Source organism: Diorhabda carinulata, chromosome 8 (assembly GCF_026250575.1).
Source record: "Diorhabda carinulata isolate Delta chromosome 8, icDioCari1.1, whole genome shotgun sequence".
NCBI classification, from domain to species: domain Eukaryota; kingdom Metazoa; phylum Arthropoda; class Insecta; order Coleoptera; family Chrysomelidae; genus Diorhabda; species Diorhabda carinulata.
In genome coordinates, this window is record NC_079467.1 from 22136705 (window position 1) to 22151126 (window position 14422).

The 14422-nt window shown below is 34.8% G+C and overlaps 1 protein-coding gene across 18 annotated transcripts in view; it reads right to left on the reverse strand.

The window, feature by feature from the left end:
* The window catches only part of LOC130897056 (zinc finger protein OZF-like), a 287205-nt gene that overhangs the window by 107348 nt on the left and 165435 nt on the right, over nucleotides 1-14422 (reverse strand). Inside the window, exons 5-6 of one of the 18 annotated variants that reach the window (XM_057805583.1) lie at nucleotides 14010-14285; nucleotides 7265-12892 (exon numbers count right to left, since the gene is read on the reverse strand). The exons of 16 other annotated variants lie outside the window; for them this stretch is intronic. In XM_057805583.1, coding sequence (XP_057661566.1) covers nucleotides 11989-12892; nucleotides 14010-14285 — 1180 coding nt within the window. In that variant the 3' untranslated portion in view covers nucleotides 7265-11988. Of the gene's footprint in view, nucleotides 1-4725; nucleotides 5712-7264; nucleotides 12893-14009; nucleotides 14286-14422 lie in introns of those variants that run through there. One more of the 18 variants, XM_057805596.1, reaches the window with a different exon arrangement.

Genomic DNA, 14422 nt, shown 5'->3' on the forward strand with positions numbered 1-14422 from the left:
TAAAAATCGTTTTCGTACTGCAGTTGTGGCCTTGCGACGGAATTGAGCAGGACATCTTGCCTTGGTATCTTCATCCTACTTTAACAATCGACTTACTGATCATTGAAGATTTTTCAGAATGTCCTCGAGCAGCTCGTTTGGATCCTGTAAGGATCATAAATTTTGGCTGTTTCTCCTTATATTTGTTGACGACTTATCCATTTTGTAGTTCTTCAATTATCTTTATTTTTGTTGATCTTTTTGTAGTCTCGTTAGAATTACGACTGGATCTCTGGTGGTCTATGTGGTGTCCCTCTTGTTTATTATAAGGGACACGATGGATTCCAACCCCCAATCTAGAATAAACAGCTTGGCCGGAGCAGACTTCTCCGGAGAATACTTCATAATAAGCAGATTTTTCTCATTTGGGAAATATACTACCGATCCAAAATATTTTTGGTGATGGATACTTATTTGACGCATAAAAGCGATAACAACCAAACTGGTATGCTTCACATTTTAAGGGAATGTCTAATTCGGCAGGTTTCACAAAATATTTTTCTATATTGTCCAACTTTTTGCTAGAAAAGTAGTTTTCTCTTTTTTCCTTTTGGCATGTCCTAAAACATCTTAGATTACAAATATAATTTTATTTAAATCATATATAAAACATATCTATTACTACTCGAAATCAATAAATATTCTTTCTGTCGATATAAAGTATTTATACGAAGGTGGTTCAAATATAAACCGGAATTTTTGAATCGTAGTGCGAAAAGTTTAGTGTCGCAAAAGTGGCAGCACTGGATGTTAGACTAGTCAGCTACGAAATGTAAAGAACAGGCGAAACCTCGCTTTTTAGTATACCTACTTATAGCTCAAAGTCGCGATATTGCCGAAGGTCAACGCCAGACCGTATACAGCTCGGCTTATGATAAAAAAATTGAACGAATTAGGTTAGGAAACACTGGATCATCCTCTTTATAGTGCCGATTTGTCGCCATGCGACTATTATTTATTTGTTGTGTTGAAACTGCGATTCGAGAGCAATCGGGTGGTAGAATACCTCGTGCGCGAATTGTTTCGTGATAAGCAGAGAGATTTTCTCGAAAAATATAACCGAAAGCTTCCAGAGAGGTGGCAAAAGTGTATAGAGAGTGATTAAGACGATCTAGTGGAACTAGAAACAATTTTAGCTCTGTAATTTAATCGTAAAATTTCTGTCTATATTCCGGTCTATATTTGAATCGCCCTCGTAATTCATTTTTTTTATGACAAACGTAGAAAAAAAGTAATTATCACATAATTTCATAATGATCAAAACCAAAACTCATCGTATATAATATTACAAAGATCTTTTTGTAAAACTTTTCCTACTTTTCCTGAATAATCAACTTTTCAAAAATTACCTTCCTTTTAAGTGACAAGTCTTATAGTTGCATGTCACATAAACTTTTTTCTCCATACCTTTCTATCTTTTATTTGTTCTTTTATCTCCTTTGTTTCAGCTGTATCTTTCATTGCAGTTTTTATCTATTGTTTTAGATTCGAATGTTTTTTTTGGTATTCTGTTTTTGGGTATCCGGCATATGAGTTCAAACAAGACATCGTCAGATGGGGACGGAAACGTAGAAGAGCTTGGAATGAGAGAAAGAGTAGCAAAGATCGCACCAGCTATGAAAAAAATATTTCCACACGTTTTGTCACTTACTTGGATTCTAATTTTTGCAATTTGCGACATAGTTGTTTCTTTATTAATAAAAAATACGAGGCTACCGTTATATTTCAAATTGAATGACACGCAATTATACAAGAATGTCATCTGATAACAAAAAGTGAACGATAGCTAACTGAGGACTTCTTGCAAAACGTCAGTTAGATTGGATAATTTTATTGATGATTCTGCATTACTAAACAAAACAATTCTAATCATAGTACAATCATAATTACTTTACTGTTCATGCAAACTAAAATATCAAGTAGTAAGTATGAAATTACAAACAAGTCAACTAGGTATTCTAAATAAAAATTATCTGCTTCGTTTCGTTTTCGTAGTAAAGTAATTGATAGAATTGGTGGAAAAGAAAGCGAATTTCATGTGAACAATGTAACAATCATCTGTAAATAATGTTTATCAACAATGTTCGACAATTCGACAATTGTACATTTTGACTGATTCCGTTCATTCAATTCTTACACACATACATTGTATTTGCGATTTGAAACGGGACTTAGATCACTTTTGATATCCTCAGATTTCCAATTATAGTTTTACTTTAGTTTCTTTGTAATATGAGGACAATCTTTTTATGAAGTTAAATGTGAAGTAAACTAATAGACATTCATAAGCATGAAAATGCGTTTAGTGAGTTTTAACCGACGATATTTTAACTTTGCTGGTATAAAAGCCATGCTGGTTCTTTTACCACGAATAATTCTTTTATGAAATGTAAAACGAATTTTTTCTTCTTTTGTTTAAAACACATCCATCAACAATCGTTCTCTTATTCTTTTAATCATTAAATCGTTGTGTCAATTAAATTTAATACTAAAAAATACCTAATATTACTGTTATCATCCACGTATTGACAACATTGTAAGAAACTTCAATAGCTTTGTTCGTGCTAGGCCCGAATCAATCTGGATCACTCCGAATCAAGTTGAATTTGATTCGTCATCTCCACTCTTTCACACCAGCTGAATCAACCTGAATAATTCTTACCTGCAATGTTTATTTCTCCGCCAAATAATAACTCCACGTCCATCTCGTGTTGTTGTTGAGGATTCCGATAGGTTGAATCAAGTGTGACCTCGAATCAATCCTGATTGAACCAGATTCGTCCGGTCTGGAGGCGGGAAAAGAGTCCCTTCACATTTAAACGGAGCGATCGAAGCCGAATCTTGGTCAATCAGATTCAACTTGATTCGGAGTGATCCTCCATCTCGTATGGTTGTCGATTCAAGACTGACCGGACGAGGAATCTGACTGGTTGAATCAAGTGCGACCTCGAATCAATCCTGATTGAACCAGATTCGTCCGGTCTGGAGGCGGGAAAAGAGTCCCTTCACATTTAAACGGAGCGATCGAAGCCGAATCTTGGTCAATCAGATTCAACTTGATTCGGAGTGATCCTCCATCTCGTATGGTTGTCGATTCAAGACTGACCGGACGAGGAATCTGACTGGTTGAATCAAGTGCGACCTCGAATCAATCCTGATTGAACCAGATTTGTCCGGTCTGGAGGCGGGAAAAGAGTCCCTTCACATTTAAACGGAGCGATCGAAGCCGAATCTTGGTCAATCAGATTCAACTTGATTCGGAGTGATCCTCCATCTCGTATGGTTGTCGATTCAAGACTGACCGGACGAGGAATCTGACTGGTTGAATCAAGTGCGACCTCGAATCAATCCTGATTGAACCAGATTCGTCCGGTCTGGAGGCGGGAAAAGAGTCCCTTCACATTTAAACGGAGCGATCGAAGCCGAATCTTGGTCAATCAGATTCAACTTGATTCGGAGTGATCCTCCATCTCGTATGGTTGTCGATTCAAGACTGACCGGACGAGGAATCTGACTGGTTGAATCAAGTGCGACCTCGAATCAATCCTGATTGAACCAGATTCGTCCGGTCTGGAGGCGGGAAAAGAGTCCCTTCACATTTAAACGGAGCGATCGAAGCCGAATCTTGGTCAATCAGATTCAACTTGATTCGGAGTGATCCTCCATCTCGTATGGTTGTCGATTCAAGACTGACCGGACGAGGAATCTGACTGGTTGAATCAAGTGCGACCTCGAATCAATCCTGATTGAACCAGATTCGTCCGGTCTGGAGGCGGGAAAAGAGTCCCTTCACATTTAAACGGAGCGATCGAAGCCGAATCTTGGTCAATCAGATTCAACTTGATTCGGAGTGATCTTCCATCTCATATGGTTGTTGATTCAAGACTGACCGGACGAGGAATCTGACAGGTTGAATCAAGTGCGACCTCGAATCAATCCTGATTGAACCAGATTCGTCCGGTCTGGAGGCGGGAAAAGAGTCCCTTCACATTTAAACGGAGCGATCGAAGCCGAATCTTGGTCAATCAGATTCAACTTGATTCGGAGTGATCCTCCATCTCGTATGGTTGTCGATTCAAGACTGACCGGACGAGGAATCTGACTGGTTGAATCAAGTGCGACCTCGAATCAATCCTGATTGAACCAGATTCGTCCGGTCTGGAGGCGGGAAAAGAGTCCCTTCACATTTAAACGGAGCGATCGAAGCCGAATCTTGGTCAATCAGATTCAACTTGATTCGGAGTGATCTTCCATCTCATATGGTTGTTGATTCAAGACTGACCGGACGAGGAATCTGACAGGTTGAATCAAGTGCGACCTCGAATCAATCCTGATTGAACCAGATTCGTCCGGTCTGGAGGCGGGAAAAGAGTCCCTTCACATTTAAACGGAGCGATCGAAGCCGAATCTTGGTCAATCAGATTCAACTTGATTCTGATTGATTCGGATTCGTTTGGTGTGAAAGGGCCCGTAGATATCCTGAACTTCTAATTTATGTGTTTTTATACATACCTGATAAGATTCACTTAAAACAACAACAAAGTCCGAACAATAAAGAAAAGAATGTAAAATAAATTTTGTCTCAACTTCAATGCCATTCAAAAAGTTTTCTTTTATTATTCATCTGATTTGTGATTGAATGATGTAGAGAAAATATCGATATAATACGAATTTTTGAACGTTTATTTGTATTAAGCTACGTTTACATAAATATTTACAGATCAATGACGCTCGTATACAAATCAATTTTTAGATTGACGTTATCGTTCGATCTTTTCAACATTTTCAGTTCACATCCCTTTACGTGGTTTTTCCAGGAATTTTTAGCAATAAAAGACTTACTGCAATATCGGCATACGTGTGGTCTTAAGCCGATATGGTTTTTTATGTGATATCTGTAAGGTGAATGTTGCTTGAAAGCTTTGCCACAAAATTTGCATTCGTATGGTTTTTCGCCGGTGTGCGTTCTCATATGTATTTTCAATTGAACATCTCTTACGAACGATTTACTACAAATCGAACATCTAAATATATTTCCCGAATGGGCTTTTTGATGCGATTTCAATTTTTCTCTACAAGAAAGTATTTTACCACATATATCACAAATAACAGAAGGATCCACGCTTTTGTGTTTAAGATGTATGTGACGGTATAAACCGGATGGAAATTTATAGGTTATGTTGCATTCTTTACACTCGAACGATTTGGATTTATTATGAAGTCCTCGTATATGTGATGAGAGATGTTTTTGGAATTGGAAATGTTTGCCGCATATTTCGCATTGATAAGGACTACCACTAATATGACAGTTTTCGTGGTCTCTTAGTTCGCTTTTACCGTTAAAATACTCCCCACAAGTTTGGCATTTATACCTTAGACAACCATCGTGGGTTCGGATGTGAGTTTCGATTGTGTATTTAGTTTTTAAAGTAGTATTACATAAATGACAAAAAAAGGTACCATCTTTGCGATGATTAACAGAATGAAAGGCGAAAGCTAAATTAGTTTTGAAGGTTTCTCGACAGTGTTCACATTTGATAGGTTCGTCAAGAAGCGGTGGTTCGTTTGTTTCTTTCCTAGGATTTTTTGCTAACCTGTAACAATTTTGTCGAATTTCGGATTTATTCTTATTAATTGTTCGCTTTAGTTTCAATTTTTTAATTTTTTGTTTCCTGAAACGCAAAAAAAAACATTAAAATTCATAGTCAAAGATATTGACAGAATCGCTCGAGATAGTAGCCCGCCAGATATTTTGATAAATTTCTGGTGTGTAACGGTAGTTCCAATCCAAATAAAACTATACAGTGTGTTCATAAAATAACAGACGCTCGTGATTATTGCAATTTCTGTTTAGAGAATGAAAAACGATAATAGTATATTACACACCGAGGACCGAGACACACACAATATTTTAAAGGGCCGGAAATGAGGGCGGGTTGTAGAGGTGTGTAATATGACACTGTCTAACCTTCAATGACGTTAATAATGACAAGCATTGTGTATATGGTAGTGAATAAAAGTTTTTTCATATAATATAGACAGACTTAATGTGATAGACGCCAAATTGTGCCACTTTAAGGTTTTTTGTTTTATATAGACATTGTATTCAGTGGAAACTTTATTCTTAGCAACTATTATGCGTTAAGTAATGAAAATTGTTCACCAAGATAGTTTGAAAAAAGTATATTGGTCTTATTTGTACACATAAGGCTAGAAATAATTTAAGCGATAGTTGTTGGAACGAAACAATTCTTTTAATTCTGTGAAGTAGTAAATAATAAATTCTTAATGTGAACGTTTCGAACATTTATTCTTTTAAAAAAATATTTGATAAACTTCAAAACATAGAAATCAGTTCTAGGATAAAAAAAAGATTTTATTGGAAATCGATGATACCAACAAAGGCCTCTTGGTTAACCCTACACTAATTTTCTATCAGTTCTCGTTTTTTTTGCCTTGGAAGTACTTTTTGTTTGTTACTTTCTTGTTTCTATTATCATTTTCTATTGAAGTCCACAGCATATAAAAATCTTTATCAACTTCTTGTGCAGTCGAATTATTCGACAAATATTTTTAGCAAAAGCTTCAAATTCGGAAGTTTTAAAATTCTGTGAATATCGCATTAGAATATTCGCGTTTTCTTTTTTTATTTCCATTGTTTACTTCACCTTCTTTGGCGGCATCAACGAATTTCCGTGATTTTTATTCGATTTCATGACTTACTCCTCTTCTGCGTATTTTTTGATTCATTCTCCAGACATATTACTTGCATAAGATTAAGATAAGATACTGTAATTTTCAAATAACAGACTTGTCAATGGTTTAGTGATAATCTTGTCTATGTTCTCGAGATACTTGTCCTTTATTTCAATAGATTTAGGTCGATACGTGAGATGGGAGCAAATACTACTTCTGCGATGGTATTTGGGTCAAACAACCATATTTCGGTGGCTCTAATAGCTGCAAATAAAACTCTGAAGCAACAAATTCACTTTATTATTTAATTTTACTGAAATTATCTTCGCTTGTTGTATTAAGTACAATTCTGATGGGCTCCTTATCGACGTTTGTAAGCAGATTGTGGTTTCACGAAGTGAGAACATCTGCGTAAATATTTTCGTCAATTGATGACCATCATTTTAAAATTTCGTCATTTGAATTTGAATCAAAAAAAGCTATAGGAAAAACAGGATAGGACGGATGTTAAATACAGCAAAATATCTGATATGTTTAAAGTTCTATTTCACCAATTCATCATAAAAAAATCAAAATATAGGTAATAGAAATCACAAAAAATATATTATACAAAAATGTTTAGTTAAAAAGTGATTCTACATTGTTATTAATATCTAGGTGTTTGTCACATGTTCTACAAGTTATTAGTATTTGTTTTAAGTTATTTTGATGGTAAAAATAAAGTGTTTACATAAAATTCCATTCATATAATAAAACTACTAGTACGATTACTAGCAATAGGTTACTGAATTCATTTATTCATTTCACAGCCAATTTAAAATTTTACAATTAGCTATGAATTACTACAACACAATTATTTCAAAAATTTTTGAGCTAAAACTTGCAATTAAATTAAAAATATTCACATGGTGATTATACAGTGTTTCCATAATATGACCTAAGTTGTTAAAATTTGGATTTTTGTTCAAAACATAAATGTACAATGTAAAATATTTTGGGAGACTCACGCAGTAATCGATTAATCGAAAATAATCGAAAAGTATCGAAATATAAAAATATCGAATGGAAGATCGATTTTTTTTTCATGATTTTCACACTTTTGTACTTTTTTGCGGTCCTGTAACCTGTAACTCAATACTCTGCTCTGTGGGTATACTGGATCCAAAACTTGACATCGTCAACTTCTTTTTTTTGCAGAAACTTACCTATTAAGAATAAAATCCTCTCTCTGAGAAATGAATAATAAGAAATATTTCTATTGTTTAGTTTAATTTGGGTGGGAATCAAATCACATTGTTATTTTTCAACTTTATAGCTGCCGTAATCAAGAAATATTTGTTTTGAGTTTTCGATCTCTTTGCACACTCCCTTTTAATTAATCGCTTTAACCAAATACAACTACCTTCATATTGATAATTAGGTATAATAACATTTAAACTTATTTAATTAACTAGGTTCACAAATTATTCTTAAAAAGCTCTTTACAAATGGCATTTACCTTAAAAAACAATAGAAAATACCATTATTTTCTTTGATGTTAGATAATGTCCAGCGGCCCCCCGCGTCTTTCAAGTTTTTTATTTTATTTAATATAGGTGTCGATGTCGGCGAGAGATTGTTGTCTAAGATGGACAACATCCTATGAGAACTTTATTACAAAGTAAAAGACTGAAATAGTTATTTGTATGTTTAGGCCGCGAAATACCTTTTTAACGTACCGAAAGAACGGTTATCGCCGAGACCGCTTGCGGCCGAGTCAAGATAATCTTGAGGTCGTTAAAAAGCTTCGCGGCTATGGCATACACACTATTTTTCAAACAATCGTTAAAATAATCAAATAACATAATAATCAATTTAACGATTTATTTTCTGAATAATTGTTTCAACATAATTCAATATCAGAATCTTACTTCCAAATATCTTCTGTAGGTTCATTATTTGGTTTGTTTTTATTGGGAATCAAACCTTAATGTCTTCCGTATGTCTTATTGGTACACTCGCTCTTTATCTTATTTTTTGTAGGAATCGTTCTTTTGAAGCTTTATTTCGTATTTTCGATTAATCGATTATTTCCGATTTATCGATTATTTTGGATAGCGATAAGGGCATCAGAGTAGGTAATATTAAATAACTGCTTGGCTTGGTAAAATTTTATATCAAGACTTTTGAATTTTGACCCGAAATTTACACATTGGGTAGTTCACACACATCTCCTGCAGCGGTATGAAGAGAAAGGAGAAAATTAATTGCACCGAATATTCACCACAGACGAAACTGTGAACGCGCAATATTATATTAACTTCCTAGAGAACATGGTAAAGCCTCTATACAGATCAAAACGACGTGATATTCCGATCCGTAGTGCGATATTACTGCGAGACAACGTCAGACCGTATACACGCGGCTCATTTTATTTGGTCCATTGAAAGAGGCACTTGACGGACTGCGATTCCAAAGCAATGCGGAGAGATTTTTACGAAAAAGACATCCGAATGCTTCCGGAGAGATGTAATGAAACGGATACTGTGGGGAAAAACTGTAATAAATTTCAGCTCCGTAGCTTAATAATAATATTTGAACCACCTTCGTATTTTCTATGAGTATATCTCAAAACCAATAATGGACCTGGTAAAAATTAGTGAAGAGGAATATAGGATTGAAACGATTCGAGAAATAACTGACGAGCCCAGTGGCGAAGATGTGTAAAAATCCAAGTCCAGCGAGTTATGTTAGAAACTGATGTGTACAGATAGATTATGGGGATTGATTCACCCCATTAAGACGATCTAGAGACTGTTTTTTTGGTGCAATATCATTTTGTCAACAAAAGTGTATTCATATTATTCATTATTCATACTAAACACACTGGACAGTTTCCATAAGATATCCAGTTTACATTTCCTTGTAGATCGTTTCCGGAATTAGTAAACTGTTTAGCTAAGGCAGCTTCAGACAAACTTGGAGCCTTCTTTCGTCCATTTTTGTAGTATAGCTCGCACATTCAGAACTCGACTCCCAAGCATACCCTTAGAATACTCTACTCAATACAGAAGAGACTTATAGGGGACCTAGAGTTGACCAGAAACTTGAAGAGCTTAGACCATAGAAGAAAGGTTGCTGAGCTACTATCACGGAAGAGGCTCTTCCGAGCTGTCCAATATAATCCCACGTAATGGTATTTGCAAACCTACTCGACAGACACACGTGTTTCATGAACACCGAGTTCGCCTGCAGACGCCCAAAACGTCAATTTGGAAAACTGATATCACCTACTAAGGTACATCTTTCCCAAACACCACAATCTACAAAGTTCAAGATCAAAATCCACAGACGAATAAGTGGGTATGGCACATAATTCTAGCGGATTGGTGAATGAAAAACATGAAAAATCATGTGATTAAGTACTGGTTCGGATTCCTTCAAATTCAAGGATTCCTATATATAAACAAAATATATACTTCGATTTTTTAATTACCTATTTCTAATATTATCTAATGGGAACTTACATGATGCTATACATTCTTACATATCATTTTTCGTTATTGAATAGACAATATATCGAGATACAAATTCTATATTAATGGTCGGATAAATTTCTAGCGTAGAAATCAAAGTTCGAATTGAAAACGACAAATTGATCAATCACACATCTAATTTTTGATAATTTAAACATTACATTATACATAACAAAAGTTGTCTGGGTTATTTGATTTAGAAAACGATTTAGAACAGATGCTTTAATGAAGAATTGGAAGAATTATATCGAACCATTTAAATGTTACAAAATTTCCTGTGGAAAACCCAGGAAGTTGATCATCAAAATCAAGTAGGAAGAAGAAAAAACGGTCAGAGTTTTTAGGTAAAAAGTTACAGTTTTCTGGTATACCGAAGTTTATTTGGTACAGTTAATTTGGGCGTTAAAAAATCCGAGATCCCTTAAGTAGTGGTATTGTCCATCTACTCTACAGTCTTGACTTGGCACCAAAGTTTTTTCCTTTTGTAGAATAGCTACCAAAAAAATGTAAAATTGCTTCGGAAGAAGAGTTAATTATTTTCTGGGAAATATTCCATTGAAAGGGAGAAATTGAATCATTGGTTTGACAGTTTTTACGTATGGAGAAGTTTAATGAGTTGATATTACAGATAGAGTGGGCAAGCATGCCTTCGGAAAGGAAAAGAGCAGTAGATAGACAAATTTACCAGCAACTGTTTAATAATTTTCAATTTATTTACATTGCACAATTAAATTTATATATAGAATTCGGGTTCAAAACGTCCTACGACGTTGTCAGATGCCTCTTTACCACTCTTTCCTTTGTTGCAGTTCTTTTCGTTCAGTTTTCTTACAATCAATGATTCACGATAATCTTGGTCTTCCTTTCTTCCTGTTTGCACGTATCTATACCAAATCAACTGTTTTTCCTCAATAAATTCTATAATTTCTTTTAGGTTTATTTGCTGTTTTATTGTGTCGTTTCTGATTTTATCTAATCTTGACATTCTATTTGCTCTTCTAAAGGCGTCCATTGCCATGGCTTCTATTTTTTTTTCTAGCTATTTGTCCACGTTCCCGATCCATATAGCAACGGACTCTTAATCCTGCATTGTGGATCCTAGGTTTTTGTTGTTTTTGATCTGTTTATTCTAATTTTTTTTCGTATAATCTGTCCTTGTCAACAACAAATCTTATATATTCATAGTTTTTATTATTTCGTTGTTTTCTATTCTCTGTAGTTTGCACATTTGACCTGATAATCTGCAAATTGGAGGCTGTATAAACAGGTGTTAGCGTCGATTTGGATTTCCATTTATTCTTTCAAGTTTTCGAAACAGATATTTTGAAAAGTGTAGGGGAGATGCACCACCTTTGTTGACAGTGAAGAATACCGATACTTCGATTATCGTAAGCCTTTTATAAATCTATAAACACTGATCTGCGTACTGATACAGAACCTTCCAGATCTACACCCACTCTGTTCTTCTTCTTTGTAATTAGTATATTCCTGTTCTAATCGGATTTCTTAGTTTTCTTTCAACTATAAGCGTGCTTACTCTATTTGTAATATAATAATATATACACTGAGACTCAATGTTACTATCAGTAGAAGAGTATAGAATGTGAAATATTTCCTGTTAGTTACGTTATATTGAAGATCAATTTGTGTAAGTGAGAGTAAAACTTGAAAAAATTCTGTTAAATGATAAATAAAGTTTGAAACGTTTTTCATAAGCATCCAAAACTAAATATGTTATCTAAGGTTTAAAGCAATTTCTTACGTGGCTTTTCATTCCCGCGTTGGAAATGAAACCTTTATTACATAGAGGACAAATATAATTCTTTTCTCCAGTATGAGTTTTGATATGGTATCTATAAGGCGACCTTTGACCGAACGTCTTACCGCAATATTTGCAAACATACGGTTTTTCTCCGGTATGCACTCTAGAATGTTCAATGAGGAGATCCCTCATGGCGAACCTTTTAGGACACACCAGACACGCGTACGGTTTATCCCCGCTGTGTACTCTGAGATGATATTTCAACCTACCCATACAAGATATTTTTTTACCACATATCTCGCATATAACAGAGAGATCTGGTTGTATATTTTTGTGTTTGATATTGGTATGACTGGTAAGACCCGTAGATGATTCGAATTCCTTCTCGCAATATTCGCATCGGAATTTCTCCCTCGGTTTTCCGGTTAATATTTGAGAATGAGTTTTGATGCGATGATTCGCCAGTCCTCTAGAGTACATAAAATGTTTACCGCAAATTTCGCACTGAAAAGGCTTTTCACCGGTATGGAAATTCCTGTGTTCATCGGCGTGACTACCGCACCTAAACGCCTTTTGACATATCTCGCATTTATACTTGGTACTACCTTCGTGCAACCTAACGTGGATTTCGAAACGGTCTTTACGTAGATTAGTGAAGCGGCATAAGTGACATGAATATTTGGATTCTTTGCTATGCTCTATAGAATGCAGAGCAAACTCCAAGTTAGTATTGAAGTACTGATCGCATTCTTTACATTTGATAGGTTCTTCTAATTTCACCGGATCTGGTAGCGGAAGTTTTTTATAATCTTTTCCGTTCAAGTCTCGCTTTCTAATTTTTGGTTTTCGTCCAGTTGCAGGGCGACCACGTTTTTTCGGACTAAAACAGAAAAATATTTTAGTATTCCCAATACCAAGCAACATTCTTCATTTTTCTATTGGATACAGTGTGTTCATAAAGTTATTTAATTTAATAATTTTTCGGTTTATAGAAAAAATTTAAATACAAGTTTTCCAAATAATTAACGACATCGGCAGCCGACCAAAAGTATAAAGAGTGCATCGTTACATGAAATTAAAATTAAGACACGGTTTATGTCGAACCAATGGTAGATTTTTCTGTCGTTGATTGTTTTGTCGTACTCAGGGTTTTCTACAGCTGATCTATTAGTGTATCAGGTTAGTGTTCCTCTACTATATAGGAGTATTTTTCTGCGAACTCTTAGGATTTTAACATCTGTTTCCCGTATTATATCGTCCCCCACGTGATGTTGAAGTACAAAATCAACTTATTTAGTTAGGGGATGGGTAATACACCTTTCAGAATCTTTAGCTTCTCACATAAGGTCGGGTCATCTTTCTAAATTGGCAAGGGTAAGTTTTTCCCATAACAATGATTCTTTCATTAGCAAATTGTATCCTCCGTAGTTGAATACAGCATCTGAGAGTATTCGTGCTAATTGGTTTGGGATATATTTATAACTTTTTTTCGACAATTTCTTGCTAATGTCAACAATACGATACTTTTTGAAGTATTCACGAAAACCCCGACTCTAACTTTTGCTCTTCTTACTAATCTAATACTTCTTGGGTAACAATTCTTTTCCATTTTTTGGAACTACACATTCAACTATAGCACGGTAAATGTTTTTGCGTTTTGGTTTTGAAAAATCTATTTTTAAACTCCTAAATTTTGCCGTCTCTCGTACTACGAGAGAGAAAATTTGGATCTAGGGTTCGTCCTCTAATGGACAGAATCTACAAGTTGCAGCCTAGCGTCTTTAAGTATACATATACAAGTTCTGTAGAAAATCCTTGCACATTAATTTAGATAGAAAACTGCATTACAACATGATGCTTGTCAAAACTAGTTGCAGGAATAACAAATACAGTTATTAATAACTGTAACAAACAATAGTTTAGAAGAGAAATATCTTGAAAAAAGTAATTTAAACGTTTGTATCAGAAAGTTGTATACCGTATACCACATTACTTACTTATCGTGACGTCTAATGTGTATTTCCATCCGATCTCTCCTTATATTTTTATAATTCGAACATAAATGGCATCTATATTTATTATCCGAACTATGTTTAATAGAATGTATAGCAAAATCGACATCGTAATCAAAATGTTTATCGCATTCATTGCAATATATTGGTTGTTCGCGTTTAACTAATTCAGGTAGAGGAGATGGATCCCTTTTTGATTTCTGCATTTTAAGTCTCATTCTCATTTCGGATAGATCTTTGAGTTTTTTCCTTTTCTTTTGCCTACAATATTAACTTTCGTTATTATTTATTTAAAAAATTTTATATTTTAACAAAATGGTCTTACAATTACGTCGATTGTCTTGGTACTACTTGGCAACTGATATACTAAAACTTGAAGGAAATTATTTTACTGTATT